Raw genomic sequence first — 16159 nt, 5'->3', positions numbered from 1 at the left:
GGCGCATGTCCCCCTTCCTTCATCATCACAGACAGCAATGACTGGTCGAGTCTTTCTTGCAATGAATCACTTTGATTCTGCCTCTCCTAGCTTTCTCTTTCACTTATAAAGACCCTTGTACATTGGCTCCTCCTGGAAAATCCAGGATGATCTCTCCATCTCAAAATCAGCTGATTAGCGATCTTAATTCTATCAGCAGCCTTAATTCCCCCTTCCTGTGTAGCACAGCATATTCATGTGGTCCAGGGATTGGTACATGGTCATCTTTGGCGGAGCCATTATTCTGCTGACCATAGGAATGAGAGTATCAAACGAGTGTCTTCCTTAGCACTTGAGAGCCTGCTCCTACCTGTAGCTTTGTCTTTCTGGAGCTCACGGTGTGGGGGAGGAGATGATCACTGAAGAGCTAATCACACAAATAATTGAGGAATTAGAGTTGTGGTAAGTGTCACAGGAGCACAGGAAGCTTTGGGTAGTCATAGAAGGCTTCTTGGAAGGTAGGACATTTAGCCAAGGCCTGAAGAATGGGGAGGGGCTAACCAGGCAGAGCAGAGGCAAAGAGATGGGCACATGCAAAGGCCCTGTGGTGGGAAGGCTAGAAATGGAGACAGATGTGAGATGAGGCTCAAAAATGTGTTTGGGGCTTGTCACTGGAGGCTTTTTGGGTCATGCTAAGTAATTTGGATTTTATTTTATGTTAAAAAAGCTATGTATTAAAATATAGCTAATACAATATTATATTAGTTTCAGCTGTACTCCATAGGTATTCAACATTTATATACCTAAAAAAATGATCACAATGATAAGTCCAGCAACCATCTGACATTGTACCAGCTATCACACTATTATTGACAATATTCCCCATGCTGTACATTACATCCCCATGTCTTATGTGTTTTATACCTAAAAATTTGGACCATTTATTCCCCTTCACCTATCCCCCTCTTTAAAAATTTTCAATGAAGGTTGACATTCAGTATTATTTTATATTAATTTCAGGTGTACAGCATAGTGGTTAGACATTTATATAATTTAAGAAGCGATCCCCCGACCAGTCTAGTACCCACCTGGCACTATATATAGTTATTTCCCTATCATTGACTATATTCTCTGTGCTTTACTTATAGCACTGTGACTATTTTGTAACTACCAATTTGTACTTCTTAATCCCTTCAGCTTTACACCCTTGCCTCCCAAGCCCCTCCTATCTATCACCCCCAAAATCTAGTCCCATGACACCATACATAGTTATTGCAATATTATTGACTATATTCTTTATGCTAAACCCTCTATCCCTGGAACTACTTTGTAACAACCAATTTGTACCTTTTAATCCCTTCCCTTTTTTTTACCCATATCCCTAACCCCCTGCTCTCTGGGAACCATCAAAATGTTTTCTGCATCTATGAGTTTATTTGTGTTTTGATTGTTTATTTTGTTCTTACATCCCACATATAAGCAAAATCACATTACATCTGTCTTTCTCTGTCTGACATAGTCCACTCAGCACAATACCCTCCAGGTCCATCCATGTTGCCTCAGATGGCAAGAATCCATTCCCTTCCATGACCAAGCAGTATGCCATTTGTATCTATGTACCACCTCCTCTTTATCCATTCATCCATTGATGGAGACCCATCCATTGATGAACATCTTGGTCATTGTAAACAATGCTGCAATAAACATATGGATGCCAATGTCCCCTTGAACTAGTGTTTTGGGTTTCTTCGGATAAATACCCTGAAGTGGGATTACTGGGTCCTTCTTTGTCTCTTGTTATAGCGTTTGTTTTAAAGCCTATTTTGTCCGGTATAAGTATTGCTACCACAGCTTTTTCTGTTTCCATTTTCATGAAATATATTTTTTCATCCCTTTACTTTCTGTTTGTGTCTTTCAGTCATAAGTGAGTCTCTTGTAGGCAGCAGATGTAAGGGTTTTGTTTTCTTCTCCATTCCACCACCCTATGTCTTTTGATTGGAGCATTTAATTCACTTACATTGAAAGTAATTGTTCAACACAATGGGATTTAATGATCATGTAATACAGAATTGTACACCTGAAATCTATGTAACTTTACTAACAATTGTCACCCCAATATACTTTAATTAAAAAAAAAAACATTGACGAAAGTAATTGTTCATAGTTATGCAGCTATTGCCATGTTATTATTCATATTTTTTATTTTTTTCCATCTTAAAGTAGTTCCTCTAACATTCATTGTAATAACTGGTTTGGTGATGAACTCCTTTAGCTTTTTATTATCTGGGAAGCTCCTTATCTGTCATTCAATTTTAAATGGTAGCCTTGCTTGATAGAGTAGTCTTGATTGTAGCTCCTTGCTTTTCATCACATTGAATATTTTATGCCAGTCCCTTCTGGCCTGCAAAGTTTTTGTTGAGAAATCATCTTATGGGAGCTCCCTTGTAGGTAACTAACTGCTTTTCTCTTGATGCTTTTAGAATTCTCTCTTTGTCTTTAAGCTTTGCCATTTTTATTATAATGTGTCTTTGTGTTGGCCAGTTTGAGTTCATCTAGTTTGGGACTCTCTGTGCTTCCTGGACTTGTATGTCTATTTCCTTGGCCAGGTTAGGAAACTTTTCAGTCATTATTTCTTCAAATAGGTTCTCAATCCCTTGCTTTCTCTCTTCTCTTTCTGGTACCCCTATGATGTGAATGTTGTTACATTTGATGTTGTCTCAGAGGTCCCTTAAACTATCCTCGTTTTGAAAATTCTTTTTGCTATGCCTCCCAATCTTAGCTGGGTGGTATTATGTAGTAAGTGTCCTGTGGGGCCCTGGCACCTGGTCATCTGTTCTGGGTAATCCAGGAATGTCCCTTGTGTGGGTTGTGTGTTCCCTTCTGTTATAGTTGAGCCTGGATTGCTATTGGCACATCAGTGAGTGGAACTGACCCACAGACTGACTGACTCTGGGGTTTGGCTATGTCCACAGCTTATGGGATACTGTGCAGGGGGCTTACCCCACTGAGTGGAATTTGCCCAGCAGGCTCTGGTGCCTATTGTGACTGCTTTTTGTATATGACGCTTGTGGGATTAATTGGGCAGTGCTCTGCTGTGGTCTGAAGCCAACCTCCAAGTATGTTGGTTCTGGGGCCTCTTGGGAGGGGCTCCGGTGCAGGCCCAGGTCACCCACTGCCTGCGACTGGCTGGGGGCTACCTGGTAAGAGCCACAAAGTGATCTGCACTTGTTCGCTGCCTGTGCTAAACCTGGAGGTATGTGGGAGATGCCACTCTGTGAACTGAGGATGTCTGCCACCAGTACCCGGCTTGACGTAGCTCCACAAAAAGCCAGAATGCCCCAAGGATTGCTGCCACATGCCATCTCCCTGAAGGGTCAGCAGCTGATAGCGCCTCATGTAGTATGCAAGTTGGGTGAGGCAGGGTCTCAGGGAGTCACTACAGTGGGAAGAATTGTGGTCACCAGGTTAATGTAAATTCTTGTTTGATGCCAGTGTCGAGCCTGGAAACTCAGGAAACATTTCAGAGCACGCCAAGGCTCGTTGCTGCCTTCCTGGGGCCTGGCAGACTCCGATAGTTTTCCAAGAAAGAGTACGATGTGGGAGGGGCTGACTGCTCACAGAAAAAGTGCCTCCAGCTTTGGGGAGTTGGGTGGGGCAGGGTCCAGATGGAGCTCACCAGACCAATTCAGATTCAGATTTGGCCATGCGCATGGCAAGAGGGTTCAACACAGGAAAGACGGCGCCCACCTTCAATTGCATGGGATGAGGACCCCTCATAGGGAACATGGTGACTGTCCTCCAGCCCTCTCAAATCCACACACCTCGGTCTGCCCCCCTGAGTGCCTCCAACACCCCCTGAATCAGCATCCCTCCACTGGAGCCCAGGGTGAGTGGCTGTGAGCAAGTGTGTCTGTTCCCGGACCATTTAAGATGTCTGGGTTTCCTGCAGCCTTCCATCTGACCCAGATGGTCGGAATCCCCACTGCTTTTTACAGCCAGATGTAGAGGCTCCTCTTCCCAGCACCAGTATTCTGTGCTGGGGAGCTTGGTGTGGGGCTGGGGTCCTTTGCTCTTCTTGGGGGAACCTCCACAGCTGAGATATCCCTTCTGATTCTCAACCACCACACAGAGGTTTCTGCCCCGTTCTGCACCTCCACCAGTCTCAACGAGGCTTCTTTATATTTTTAGTTACAGGATCTCTGTTTGGATAGACTTCAGATGGTTTTCCAGGTTTATTGTTCTGTAATTTAGTTGTAATTTTAATGTGTTCATGGAAAGATGCATGCACAGTGTTTATCTACTCTGCCGTTTTGGATCTTCCTCAGTAATTTGGATTTTAATTCTGAGGGCAACAGGGAGGGTTATATGAAGGAATGGGGGTAGATGATCAAATCTGCATTTACACACGTTTGCAGGGGATATTGAGGATGTAGGCAGGTAGGAAGATCTGTACCAAGCATAGCTGTGGAGATGGAGAGAAGTGGGTAGATGTCAAATGATATTTTGGAGGGAGAATCATTAGGGCAGGGACTCATTGGCTATGAGGGTGAAGGCTAAACAGGTAAACTGAGGTACAGAGAGGTGAAACCACTTGTCCAAGGACTAGATTGGCTAGAATGTATCTCAGGTCCCTCCCTGGACTTGCTGTTCTCCTGGGGATCCCAGGCAAGGCAAAAGCTATTGGTCCACAAACCAGTAGGAGTAGTGAGGGTCCAAGTCAGTGAGTCACATTTTCATGGGCCCACAAATCACCCGAGGATCTTGTTAAAATGCAGTTTCTGATTCAGTAGCTCTGGGGCAGGGCCTGAGAGTTTGCATTTCCATCAAACTCTCTACTGGTGACACTGGCCCATGGACCACACTTTGAGAAGGAAGGGTCTAGCGTCTTCAAGATCTTTGATGAGCTCCCTTGGTCACTGTATCAGTTTCAGAGGGCTGCTGTAGCAAATTAAATAGAATGGAGATTTATTCTCTCATAGTTCTGGAGGCCAGAAGTTCAAAATCAAGGTGCTTTCTCTGAAGACTCTAGGGGAGAATCTGTTCCAGTCGTCTCTCCCAGGTTCTGGTGTCGCTGGCAATCCTTGGCATTCTTTGGCTTGTAGACACGTCACACCAATCTCTGCCTTCGTTGTCACACGGTCTTCTTCCTATGTTTCTGTACCTCTACTCCTTTTTTTATAAGTACACCAATCATATCAGATTAAGGGACCATCCTACTCCAGTATGATCTTAACTTACATCTTAATGACATCTACAAAGATGTGACCTTCTAAATAAGGTCACATTATTAGGGACCAAGGTATAGAACAACTGGAGGACAATATCAACTGACAACAATCACCTTCTCCCTCTCACACTGGGTTACCCTTGAGCCCCACTCTGACACTCTAACATAAGCTCTTCCTTCTATGCCGCCTAGATGTGAATGAGTGTGCGGACACCACCACGTGCCCATCTCGTGCCACTTGTAACAACACTGTGGGAAGTTACTACTGCACTTGCAAAGGAGGCTTCCTGTCTAGCAATGGACTGATGCATTTCAAGGGCCCAGGAGTGATATGCAAAGGTGAGTTCACACCCCCTCAAAAACCCTTCATCATTTGATAGAAAATCAGGTGGAAACTGTCAGATGTAGGTACTTTGACTTTTTACCCAAACACTATTTCCTTCCTTCCTTCCTTCCTTCCTTCCTTCCTTCCTTCCTTCCTTCCTTTCTTCTTTCCTTCCCCCTCCCTACCCCTCCCTTCCTCACCTCCCTTATTCATGCATGCATTCATTCATTCAATTCCTTCTTTCCCTTCCTTCCTTCCTTCCTTCCTTCCTTTCATTTTTCCACCCTTCCTTCCTTCCTTCCTTCCTTCCTTCCTTCCTTCCTTCCTTCCTTCCTTCCTTCCTTCCTTTCTTTCTCCCCCCACCACCTCCCTTTCTTTATCATGGAAATGATTCTTGGTCACTAGAGTTTCCAATGACACTAGCATTTCAGTGAAAATAAAAAATAAAAATCATGCCATTTCTTCAATATCCAGAAATAACCGTTGATTTTATTTTGGGGACCCTCCTTCTTGTTGCCTCTCCATGCAGAAAATAAGGATTTCTATCATTTTTTAAGTGCTAGGCCCCGAGTGAAGTGCTTTAGATGCATTTTCACATGAAATCCAGTGTAACAGTGGGGTGCTCTCCATTGTATAGGTGAGGAAACTGAGGCTTAGAGAGCTGAAATGACTTGTTTAGGGTCACTCAGTTGAACTGGAATTCAAACCCAGGTCTTTCTGACTCTAATGGCAGTCTCTCAAACAAGTTACCTATTTGTCACACTCTAGTTGTGAGGTGTTGGAGAAGTGTATTTAATGTCTCTAAGCCTCAGTGTTTCTATCTGTAAAATGGGTGTCTAAGAGCACCTATTACAAGAATAGTTGGGAAGATTAAGTGCAATAATGGTTATAGTCTGTTAGGCACATGCAAGGTCCCGAGAGCTGCTATTAGCACAAATAATATAAACTCAAATAATTCCCAGATTGAGCTAAGTTGTTTGTCTGCCTTTCTTATATTTAGGCCCCAATGCTCCTCTTGACAGCACAGATTTGTCTGTGCCTCTGACTAGGATCAGGGGTCTGCAAGCTTTTTGTGTAAAGGGCCAGATAATAAATATTTTGGAGGTTTTAGGCCATATGATCTCTGTCATAATTACTTAACACTCCAGCACTTTTGCAAAAGCAGCCAGAGATGATACATAAATGAACGGATATGGCTGTGTTCCAATAAAACTTTATTTACACAAACAGGCAGTGGGCTGAATTTGACCTGTGGGCAGTAGTTTGCTGAATGAGATAATTCATTACTATCATTGTGGTTCCCAGGGAGCCCCAACCATCCTCCTTTGGGCTAGAGTTCATGGGATATTCAGGGAGCTCAGTTAGTGCTGGTGGGCACTGCTTTTTAAATCTGGGGTAAAATCAACATTCCTCATGTAAAAAATGATGGATACTATAGCCAAGATTCTGTCTACTCTGTCTTTGGCCCCCAGTACAGTGCCTGATACATTGTGAGTATTCAATAGATGTTTGTCGAATTGAGGAACATGTTACCTTATTCTTTATGTCAACTCCAAATTTAATCATCCTGTTATCGAGAGACATTTAGGTTGTTTCTAAGGTTTTGCAACTTCAAGCAAACCTGGAATGAAGATCCCTTGATCTTATCTTGGTGTACATTGTCAGCTCCAGATTTCTCTCTAGGAGAGGTCCCGTTCGCTGGGAGAGAGCTGTAAGAGAGTTGGCTTGAAGTTGTATTTGCGTGATAATTACACAGCAAGTGGTTATTTAGAGTGACTTGCCAGAGCAGGGCTGAAAGAGACTTAGGGAAGGCCGACCCATGGTACCGTAACTGCATACTTCTATGGGAGATTATTTCCTGAGTAAATTCCTAGAGATGGCTTTGCAAGGTATTCTTTACTGGGTAACACACCACCTGCAAACTTAGTGCAGAAACCAACGACAATCACTTATTTTGCTCATGAATGAATCTTCAGTGTGGGCTGAGTTTAGTGAGGACGGCTTGTCTCTGTTCCACACGGTGTCAGTTGAGTTGGCTCATGTGGGGGTTAGAGGATCCACTTTGAAGGGGACCCAGTCCCATGGCTGGCAAGCTTGTGCTGCCTGTTGACTGGCTGCTTCACCAGGACTACGGGCTGTAGGTCTTCGTTACCCCCAAAGTGGGCTGCTTTGTCATGGCTGGTTGGGCTTCCTCACAATGTGACAGCTAAATTCCAAGAATGATCGTCTCAAGACAACAAGGCGGAAATGCACGATATTTTTATGACCTAGTGTCACTTGCACGACAGTCACAGCATGCTCAGATTCATGGGGCACAGGCCCCACTGCGTGATGGAAGGAGTCCCAAATTCACATTGAACATGGAATGGAAGATGTTGTTACAACCATCTTTGGAAAATGCAAAACGCTTTTATACAAGATGAGGCAAATTGGTAACTATGACTTTTTCTGTGTCCAGATATAGATGAATGTTCTCAAAGACCCCAACCGTGTGGTCCCAATTCAGTCTGCAAAAACCTGCCGGGGAGGTACATGTGCAGCTGCTCACATGGTTTCTCTTCTCCCACTGGAGATAACTGGAGCCTGGGAAAGCAAGGTCCTTTCTCCTGTACAGGTAATGCTTCCAGGCTCTGCACGGGTCTTGGTGGGCAGCTTCCACTGAGTTGGGAAAATGTGTTTCTAACCTTAGACAGCCAATTTTTTGTCTGCTCACTCTCGTCCACTGCTCCTCAGACATCGATGAATGCCTCAACAGTGGGGTCTGCCCAGAGCATTCTGAGTGTGTCAACTCTTTGGGAAGCTACAGTTGCCAGTGCCAAAATGGACTCATCATGCACAACGCCAGCTGTGAAGGTATAGAGAACCTGCTCTTTTTTATTCACCTGCTTAATGAAGAATCAACTCATTTGATGATCCTCTGTAGTAGGGACGATGAGCCTCATGTTAGGACTCAGAAAATGGAGGCTAAGAGAGGTGCATTCATTTGCTCAAGGACACAGAGCTAGTAGAGTGGAAGAAGTGGGCTTTGAACTCCTGTTGAGAGCCTCCTATGAGTTAAGCAGTGGGTCAGGCAGTACTTGAGAGTATGGGGTGGAGCGGGAATCTCTCTGTAGACTGATCTTTCTCTCGGAGGACATTGGCCACATCTGGAGATGTTTTTGATTGTCACAGCTGGTGGTGGGGGTGGGGTTGTGTGTACTACTGTCATCTAGTGGGTAGAGGCCAAAGATGTTGCTAAACACCCTACAATGCACAGGACAGCGTCCCCACAATAAAAAATTGTCTGACAGTGGGGAAAAAATGTCCTTTGGGTCTCAACTGGGCTTGTTTGTGAGTCTACGGTCAGCTGGGGTTCAGCGCTGCTGATCTTGGCTGGGCTGTCTCACATATCTGGGGCTCGTCTGGGATGAACCATGTCTCTTCCACATTGTCGTTCGTTCTTCATTAGGCCAGTCTAGGGCTTGGTCCTATGGCAGAAGCCTCAAGAATGAGCAGAAGCAAACAAGCCTCTAGCAGGCTACGTTTGAAACTGACACCATATCACTTCTGTTGCATTCTATTGGCCAACGCAAGTCATAGGGGCAGCCTGATTCAAGGGCTGAGAAACCAAACTCCACGTCTTAAAGAGAGGAGTGGCATTGCATTGCACAATTTACATCCAAGGTGTGGATACGGGGAGGAGTAGAAGACCATGAACACTTCTGCAATCTATGATCATTATGCTGTGAAACAATTTGTCACCCTTTTGCTCACATACTGTTGGCCAGAATTTATTCTCTTGGACACACCTCACTGCAAGGGAGGCTAGGAAGAAGGGGAGAACACGGGTATTGGGGAGCAGCAACACTGTGTGTCACAAGTTAAGAACGTGTAGAGTAGATCTCCTGTGTGCAGTCTCCTGTCCTCAGTTCCTCACTTGCCTGGACCCGGGTGTTCATTTCCACTCACCAGATGTGGATGAATGTGCCAATCCCAGAGCTTGCCCAGAGAATGCAACTTGCCACAACAGTCTTGGAAGCTACTCTTGTGTCTGCAGCCCAGGATTTGAATCCAGCACTGGAAACATTAGTTTCCACGTCCCAGAAGGGACATGTGAAGGTAGGTGAAGGGGTCTGTGGGGGACTCAGGTCCAAATAGGTTTGCAAAAAGACAGCAGCGGTGGAGGAGGAGTCGGGTGGATCTCGACTGCGTTCAAAACCCTCATCTGCAAAGCTGAAACCAGTAATCATTCATTCATTCACTCATTCACCAAACACCTCTGAGCACCTACAATACGTGAGGCACTCTTCTAGGGATGGTGGATACAGTGGGGAAACACACAGGAAAAAATATTTGTTCTCCTGTAACTTATCATCTAGTGTGGAGGGAGACAGATAGCAAACAAAGTGAATGTGTCAGAGATAGTTAAAGGCGATGAAGACAAATAAGGCAGGCAGGAAAGGCCGATCGAGAGTGCTGGGGTTCTAATTTTCACCAAGGAAAGGCCACGCTGAAAAGTTGGTATTGGAGAAAAGATCTAATGAAGTGAGGGAGTGAGATATTGGGAACCATGGGAAGTGCGTTTCAGGAGGAGTGAACAGCCAGTACAAAGGCCTGGAGGCAGGATCTCAGCCACGGCAATGAGCTCTTTCATATGTGACCTCCTTCGGTCCTCCCAACAGCCTGATAGCATTGGTGACATTTTATCCCCATTTTGGTTTATTTGTTTAGTAATTTCTTATTTTTAAATAAAAAATTGACATGCAAAATTATATTAGTTTCAGGTGTACAACGTAGTGATTACGCATTTATATAACTTATAAAGCAAGCACCCTGATAAATCTAGTACCCACCTGACACCATACATAGTTGTTACAGTATAATTGACTACATTTTCTACATCCTCATGACTATTTTGTGACTACGAGTTTGTACTTGTTAATCCTTACATCTTTTTCACCCAGCCCTCCAGCCCCCCCTTCCCTCCGACAACCATCAAAATGTTCTCTGTAACTATGAGCCTGTTTTAGTTTTGTTTGTTCATTTATTTTGTTCTTCATTTATTGTTTTGTTTTTTCATTGATTTTGTTCTTAGGTTCCCCATATAAGTCAAACACTGTCTGACTTACTTCCCTTAGCTTAATATTCACTAGGTCCATCCATTACTGAGCCATAAAAAAAAGAATGAAGTCTTGCCTATGGAGAAGGATTCACTTTAGCAGGGCTCTGGTGCCTGCTCAGTCTGCCCTTTGGGTGTGTCATCTGTGGAGGTAGGCTGGCGGTGCTCTGGCACATTCCAAAGCGAGCCACCAGGAGTGCTGGCTGAGGACTCCTGGGAGGGGTCCCACCACAGGCCAAGTTCAGCCTCTGCCTGTGCGCTGCCCGGGGTCACCTGACATGAGCCACAAAGCGATCCACAGATGTCTTCCACCCGTGCTGGGCTTGGAGGTGCCGGGGAAAGGCTAATCTGCAAACCAAGGCCTGCTGCCACAAGGGCTAGGCTTGGGGAGGCTTAGCAAGAGTTATGGGGCACAATGAAGCCAGATACTGCTTGTTTGGGGTTTGTGAACCTTTGAGAGATTTTAAGAAAGTCTGTAGCATGAGTCAAGACAGGCCATTTGTATTGAAAATTCACTGGAAGCGGCTTGAATGGGCCAGCGTGTTGGGTGGTGCAGGGTTTCAGGGAATCACTAGGATGTTAGTCAGGTGGATGGAGACTCAGCTATGGTGGCTGCCTGCATCTGCATGGTGGGTGGGGGGAGGGCTCAACAAAACAACTATAGCTTCTGCCAGCCCTTCTATCTAAGAGAGCTGCCCCTCCCTCTCTGGCCCTGAAGCTAAACAGTTCAGTTTCTCCCCCCATGTCCCTGGCTCCCCTCCAGCTACTGCCCCAGTGCTGAAGCTTAGAGCTTCTTAGTCCATCAGTGAGTAAGTCCATTCACAGTCCCTTTGAGAGGAGCACCTGGAACTCCAGCTGCCCTCCATCTCACTCAGTCACAATCTCTGCTGGTTTTCACAGCCAGAAGTTATGCGGACTTCTCTTTTCGGCACTGGAACCTTTGGCTGGGGAACCTGGTATGGCGCTGGGACCCCTTGCTCCTCAGGGAGACGTTTGCAGCAGAGATATCCCTCCTGATTTTTAACTGCCACAGATGGGTATGGGGACCAGCATCTCCATCTCTCCTACCGGTCTCAACATGGCTTCTTCTGTATTTCCTCAGTTTTAGGACTTCTATTCAGTTAGAATTTAGGCGATTCTCAATGATGGTTTTTCTATAGTTTAGTTGTAATTTTGAAGTGGTCATGATAGGATGCAAGCAGAGCATTTACCTACTGTGCCATCTTGACTGTAAATCCTATTGACATTTTAGAGATGAGGAAAAAGAGCCTCCATTGTGGTGAAATCACTCTCCCAATGTCAAATGGACAGGAGCTAGGATAGTCGGATCTGAACTGTGCCTAGATGTGACTTCACAGTCTATGCTTCCAACCAATGTTGCTATTTTGCCTCCAAGTCAGGCTGCAGCCTCTGGCCACTCAGGGTGGGCATGCGTGGGTCAGACGTCAATTTTATCATCATATTTCTAGACTTTGAGACTCAGGGCACCCTGGGAAAGTGTCATCTAAACATTCCAGAGCCAGGACCTGGATTTAAATCCTCATTGGGCCTTTCACGAGCTATGTGATGCTGTACAATTTTGAAGCCTCAGTTTCCTCCTCTGAAAAATGGGAATAATATTAATATGCACCTCATAGGGCTGCTCTGAGCATTCATTGAGCTGATGACTGTAAGGGATCGACCTCAGTGCCTCCCCCAAAGAAAGTTCAACATGTTAGCAGTTAATTTTTAATTTTAGTTAACAAATCCTTACATAGTCATTGCTATGCCCCAGATTCTGTTCTCAGCACTTTGCAGATATCACCTTATTGAATCCTCTGAACAACCTTATGGGGTGGGTTCTGTTCTTATCCCCACTTGACAGATAGAAAACTGAGACACATGGATAAATTCTCTTGAACAGTGTATTAGTCAGCTCAGGCTGCCATAAGAAAATACCAAAGTCTGGGGGCTTAAACAACAGACATTTACCTCTCACAGTTCTGGAGGCTAGAATTCTAGATCAGGGTACTGGCATGGTTGGCTTCTGGTGAGGACTCTCTTCCTGGCTTGCAGATGACTGCCTTCTTGTTGTGGCCTCACAGGGAGAGAGGGAGTGAGCGAGAGAGAGACAGAGAAAGAGAGAGAGAGGACTCTTGTGTCTCTTCTTCCTCTTCTAAGGGCACTAATCCTGTCAAGGGGGACCCACCCTCATGACATCATATAAACCTAATTACCTTCCAAAGGCCTCAGGTCTAAATACTATCCTGTTGGGGGTTAGGGTTTCAACATATGAAATTGGGGGGACAAAATTCAGTCCATAGCACCCAGTAACACACAGCTTATAAGGGACAGAGCCAGGCTTTGAACCCAAGATGTCCACGCTCTCCAGCCCTCTAGCACGATGCCACTTAGTTGTTGTTATTAATAATATAGTGATTCCTTAGCGAGGAATTGAAGTACACCAGGGAAAGAAGGGAGTGAATTTGAGGCTGAGGAAACACAGGTGAGAGAGAATAAGCCTTCACGAATTTACAGGTAATCAATGAATCTGGATTACGAGTTACAAAGGGATTACAAAAAGAAGATGAGCTTAGCTGGGAGCAGACCCTCAGGGTCTCCCATGTTCTAATGAGGAGTTTGAGTTTTACCCTGAGCTGTGGGAAGCCTCATCAGAAGCTTTGTGTGGCTCATAAATATGCCTCAGTGCTGCCTTTCCGTAGCAATGAAAATATGTGCAAGAAGGTGAGTTGGGAGCCAGGGGAACCCAGTGGCTTTTGTCACTGGTGGGGTGTGAACTGTTGCTGCAGCCTCAGCATCCTTCATCCCTTTGACTTAGACCGATTTTCTGTTTAGATGTGGATGAGTGTTCCAGAAACTCAACTCTTTGTGGTCCCAGTTCCGTCTGCACCAACATTCCGGGAGAATATAGTTGCTCTTGCCTGCCTGGGTTCTTTTCATCTGATTTGTGGACTCCCAAGCAACCAGAGGCTTTCAAATGTACAGGTAAGTCTCCCAGTCATGCAAAGGACTTCTCAATGGATATCAAACGACCCTGAAATGTGGTAACTTATAAAAACAACCCTTTGTTTTTGCTCATGATTTTATGGGTTGACTACCTGGGGTACTAGGATGGCCAGCAGGTCTGAAATGGCCTCACTTACGTGGCAAGTAGTTGGCGCTGGTCTCTGGCTGGAAGCTTAGTTGGACCCCCAGTTTATACCATGGCATTTCTACATGGCTGCTTGGGTTTCCTGAGAACATGTCAACTGGTTTCCAAGAAGGAAAGCTTAAAGAGAAAGAAAGAAATGACAGTCCTCATAAGGCCTGGGCTTGGAAGTCCCAGAATGTTACTTCTACCACATTCTATTGGTCACAGTCACAGGGCCAGCCTAAGTTCAGAGGAAGAAGAAATAAACTCCGGATATTGCTGGGAGAGCAGCATGTGTATAGAGTAAGTGCAAGAGTTGATGCAGGCCGTCCTTGGAGTATCTACTACACTGCAGAACACATTTTTCTATTCCTCAGTGCCGGGGGAAATTTATGCTTCTTTTCACTAGAAATGTTCTATTTCTTCTTATTGATCTTCCGTAGCTGCTGACATTGTTAGAAGCAGAAAAAGGGAGTGATAAAGTTGAAAGGGACCTTAGAGAAATTAATACAGCTTTAAAGGCTCCTAGGAACCTATTCAGAATCCCCATCAAGGGCAAGAAAACGAAACCATGGACTTCCACCTCCCTTTCAGTCCAATTACCACCTCTTTTATTTGTCTTACCTATTCAGCTTTCATTTCCTGTGAAGAAAGTTTTCCTCATCCAAAAATTCTGAAAACCATGCACCTAATTCAGCTCCATACGCAAAGTATAAATTCTATCCGTGCTCTTTCTGACAAGCTCGCCTAGTCAATGCTTCAATATGTCTGGAAGTGGAGAGCTCACTCCCTAGTTTGAGATGTTTTCCATGATACCAAGAGAAAAACCACTTCTCCATATCTTTCAACCATGGGCCATTTTCATGTCCTCTGTTGACTCCAAATTAGTCTACATTCATATCACAAAGATTTCTCGTCCCGATTTGCCATGGTAATGCCTAGTGCAGTGGCCCATATGCTAATGACGAGTGAATGTCGCCTGTTTGTTCCTCCTGTTTTGTGAGTTGACATAGAAATGTGAAAGATTTTGTTCTTACCTCCCTCCTAATGATTTTTTTCTAGAATGTTCGCTTCCATGTATTCTCTGTGGCTCAGAAACCTTCAATGGGAGAGGTAACCCTGTGTTGCCCCAGTGACCTGACGTCACTCAGTATTTGTTAGGCCAGGGTTTCTCAGCCTTTGCATTATTGACATTTTGGGCTGATGGCTCTTTGTTTTGGGTTGCTGTCCTGTGCATGGTAGGATGTTTGGCAGTGTCTTTGGCCTCTGCCCACTAGATCTCAGTAGCACCCCACCCCCTCTCCTAGTTATGGCAACCAAAAATGTCTCCAGACATTGCCCAATGTTTCTTGGGAGGCAAATTGCCCTCAGTTGAGAACCACTAGCTTAACATAATAGAAATTTCATACTCTCATAGCAATCCAATATAGATATACTTGACCAATGGGCAGTTTTCATCCACGAGGTGGTATCGGGGTCCAGTCTTGGTTCTTCTATCCCTAAAGACCTTGCAATCCCTGGTCCCAGCCAGCGGTAGGGAGAGAGAGAGAAGGCACACCCACTCTTGACAACCTTGTTCCAGAAGTGATAAATATCATACTCTTTCATTTTCCATAGTGAAGATTAGTCACATGGCCCCACCTAGATGCAGAGGGTTCTGGGAAATGTAGTCCATGGTTGCGCTGCCATTGTTCGAGTGACAGCTTTACGCTTCTGAAGGGGAAGCATTTTATTGGGTTGTTGGCCAACTCTGCCTCCCACCTATTCTCTACTCCACAGATGTTGATGAGTGCTTGGATATGTGCCCTCTCAATGCAAAATGCATCAACACCCCTGGGAGCTACTTTTGTACCTGTCAGCCTGGCTATGTATCAAGCAATGGATGGCTGAACTTCACAGACCAAGAGGTGAAATGTAGAGGTGAGCAGAGGGTTGTCTGGACATCCTTGGAAAAAAGTATCTCCTTGTTCCCTTTGGGTTGTTTGATATTCTCGAGTTCTTTGCAGATATTGATGAGTGTGTCCAAGATCCATCACCATGTGGTCCCAATTCTGTCTGCATTAATGCCCTGGGCTCCTACAGCTGTGGCTGCATTGTGGGCTTTCATCCCAATCCGGAAGGCTCTTGGAAATATGGCAACTTCAGCTGCAAACGTAATAATCTCCTTGTGTGTCTTGGCAATGGAATATGTGTCTTGCTTTGGCTGTAAAATCCTCGTTGTACCCAACCTCTGGATTCTCTTCATACTTTCACGTCATCCACACATTCTCCCTTCATTCATTCATTCATTTGCTCATTCATTAATTCACTCATTCAATAAATTATTTTTGGAGCATCTATTAATTTGTTGATTAATCAGACAGGCCCCTGCACTAGGTACTGAGGATTCAGTCCTGGATA

The 16159-nt window shown here is 44.9% G+C and overlaps 1 protein-coding gene across 1 annotated transcript in view; it reads left to right on the top strand.

Annotated features, from left to right (window-relative positions):
• ADGRE1 (adhesion G protein-coupled receptor E1) overlaps positions 1 to 16159 on the top strand; it is a 67126-nt gene that overhangs the window by 23566 nt on the left and 27401 nt on the right. The window contains exons 8-14 of the mRNA XM_033134949.1: positions 5399 to 5545; positions 7990 to 8145; positions 8265 to 8384; positions 9483 to 9629; positions 13465 to 13614; positions 15539 to 15679; positions 15766 to 15912. Of these exons, the coding sequence (XP_032990840.1) occupies positions 5399 to 5545; positions 7990 to 8145; positions 8265 to 8384; positions 9483 to 9629; positions 13465 to 13614; positions 15539 to 15679; positions 15766 to 15912 (1008 nt within the window). The remainder of the gene's footprint in view (positions 1 to 5398; positions 5546 to 7989; positions 8146 to 8264; positions 8385 to 9482; positions 9630 to 13464; positions 13615 to 15538; positions 15680 to 15765; positions 15913 to 16159) is intronic.

This window comes from Rhinolophus ferrumequinum, chromosome 18 (assembly GCF_004115265.2).
Source record: "Rhinolophus ferrumequinum isolate MPI-CBG mRhiFer1 chromosome 18, mRhiFer1_v1.p, whole genome shotgun sequence".
Taxonomy (NCBI): Eukaryota; Metazoa; Chordata; class Mammalia; order Chiroptera; family Rhinolophidae; genus Rhinolophus; species Rhinolophus ferrumequinum.
Note: the sequence above shows the minus strand (reverse complement) of the source record. Positions and strands in the feature narration are given on the sequence as shown.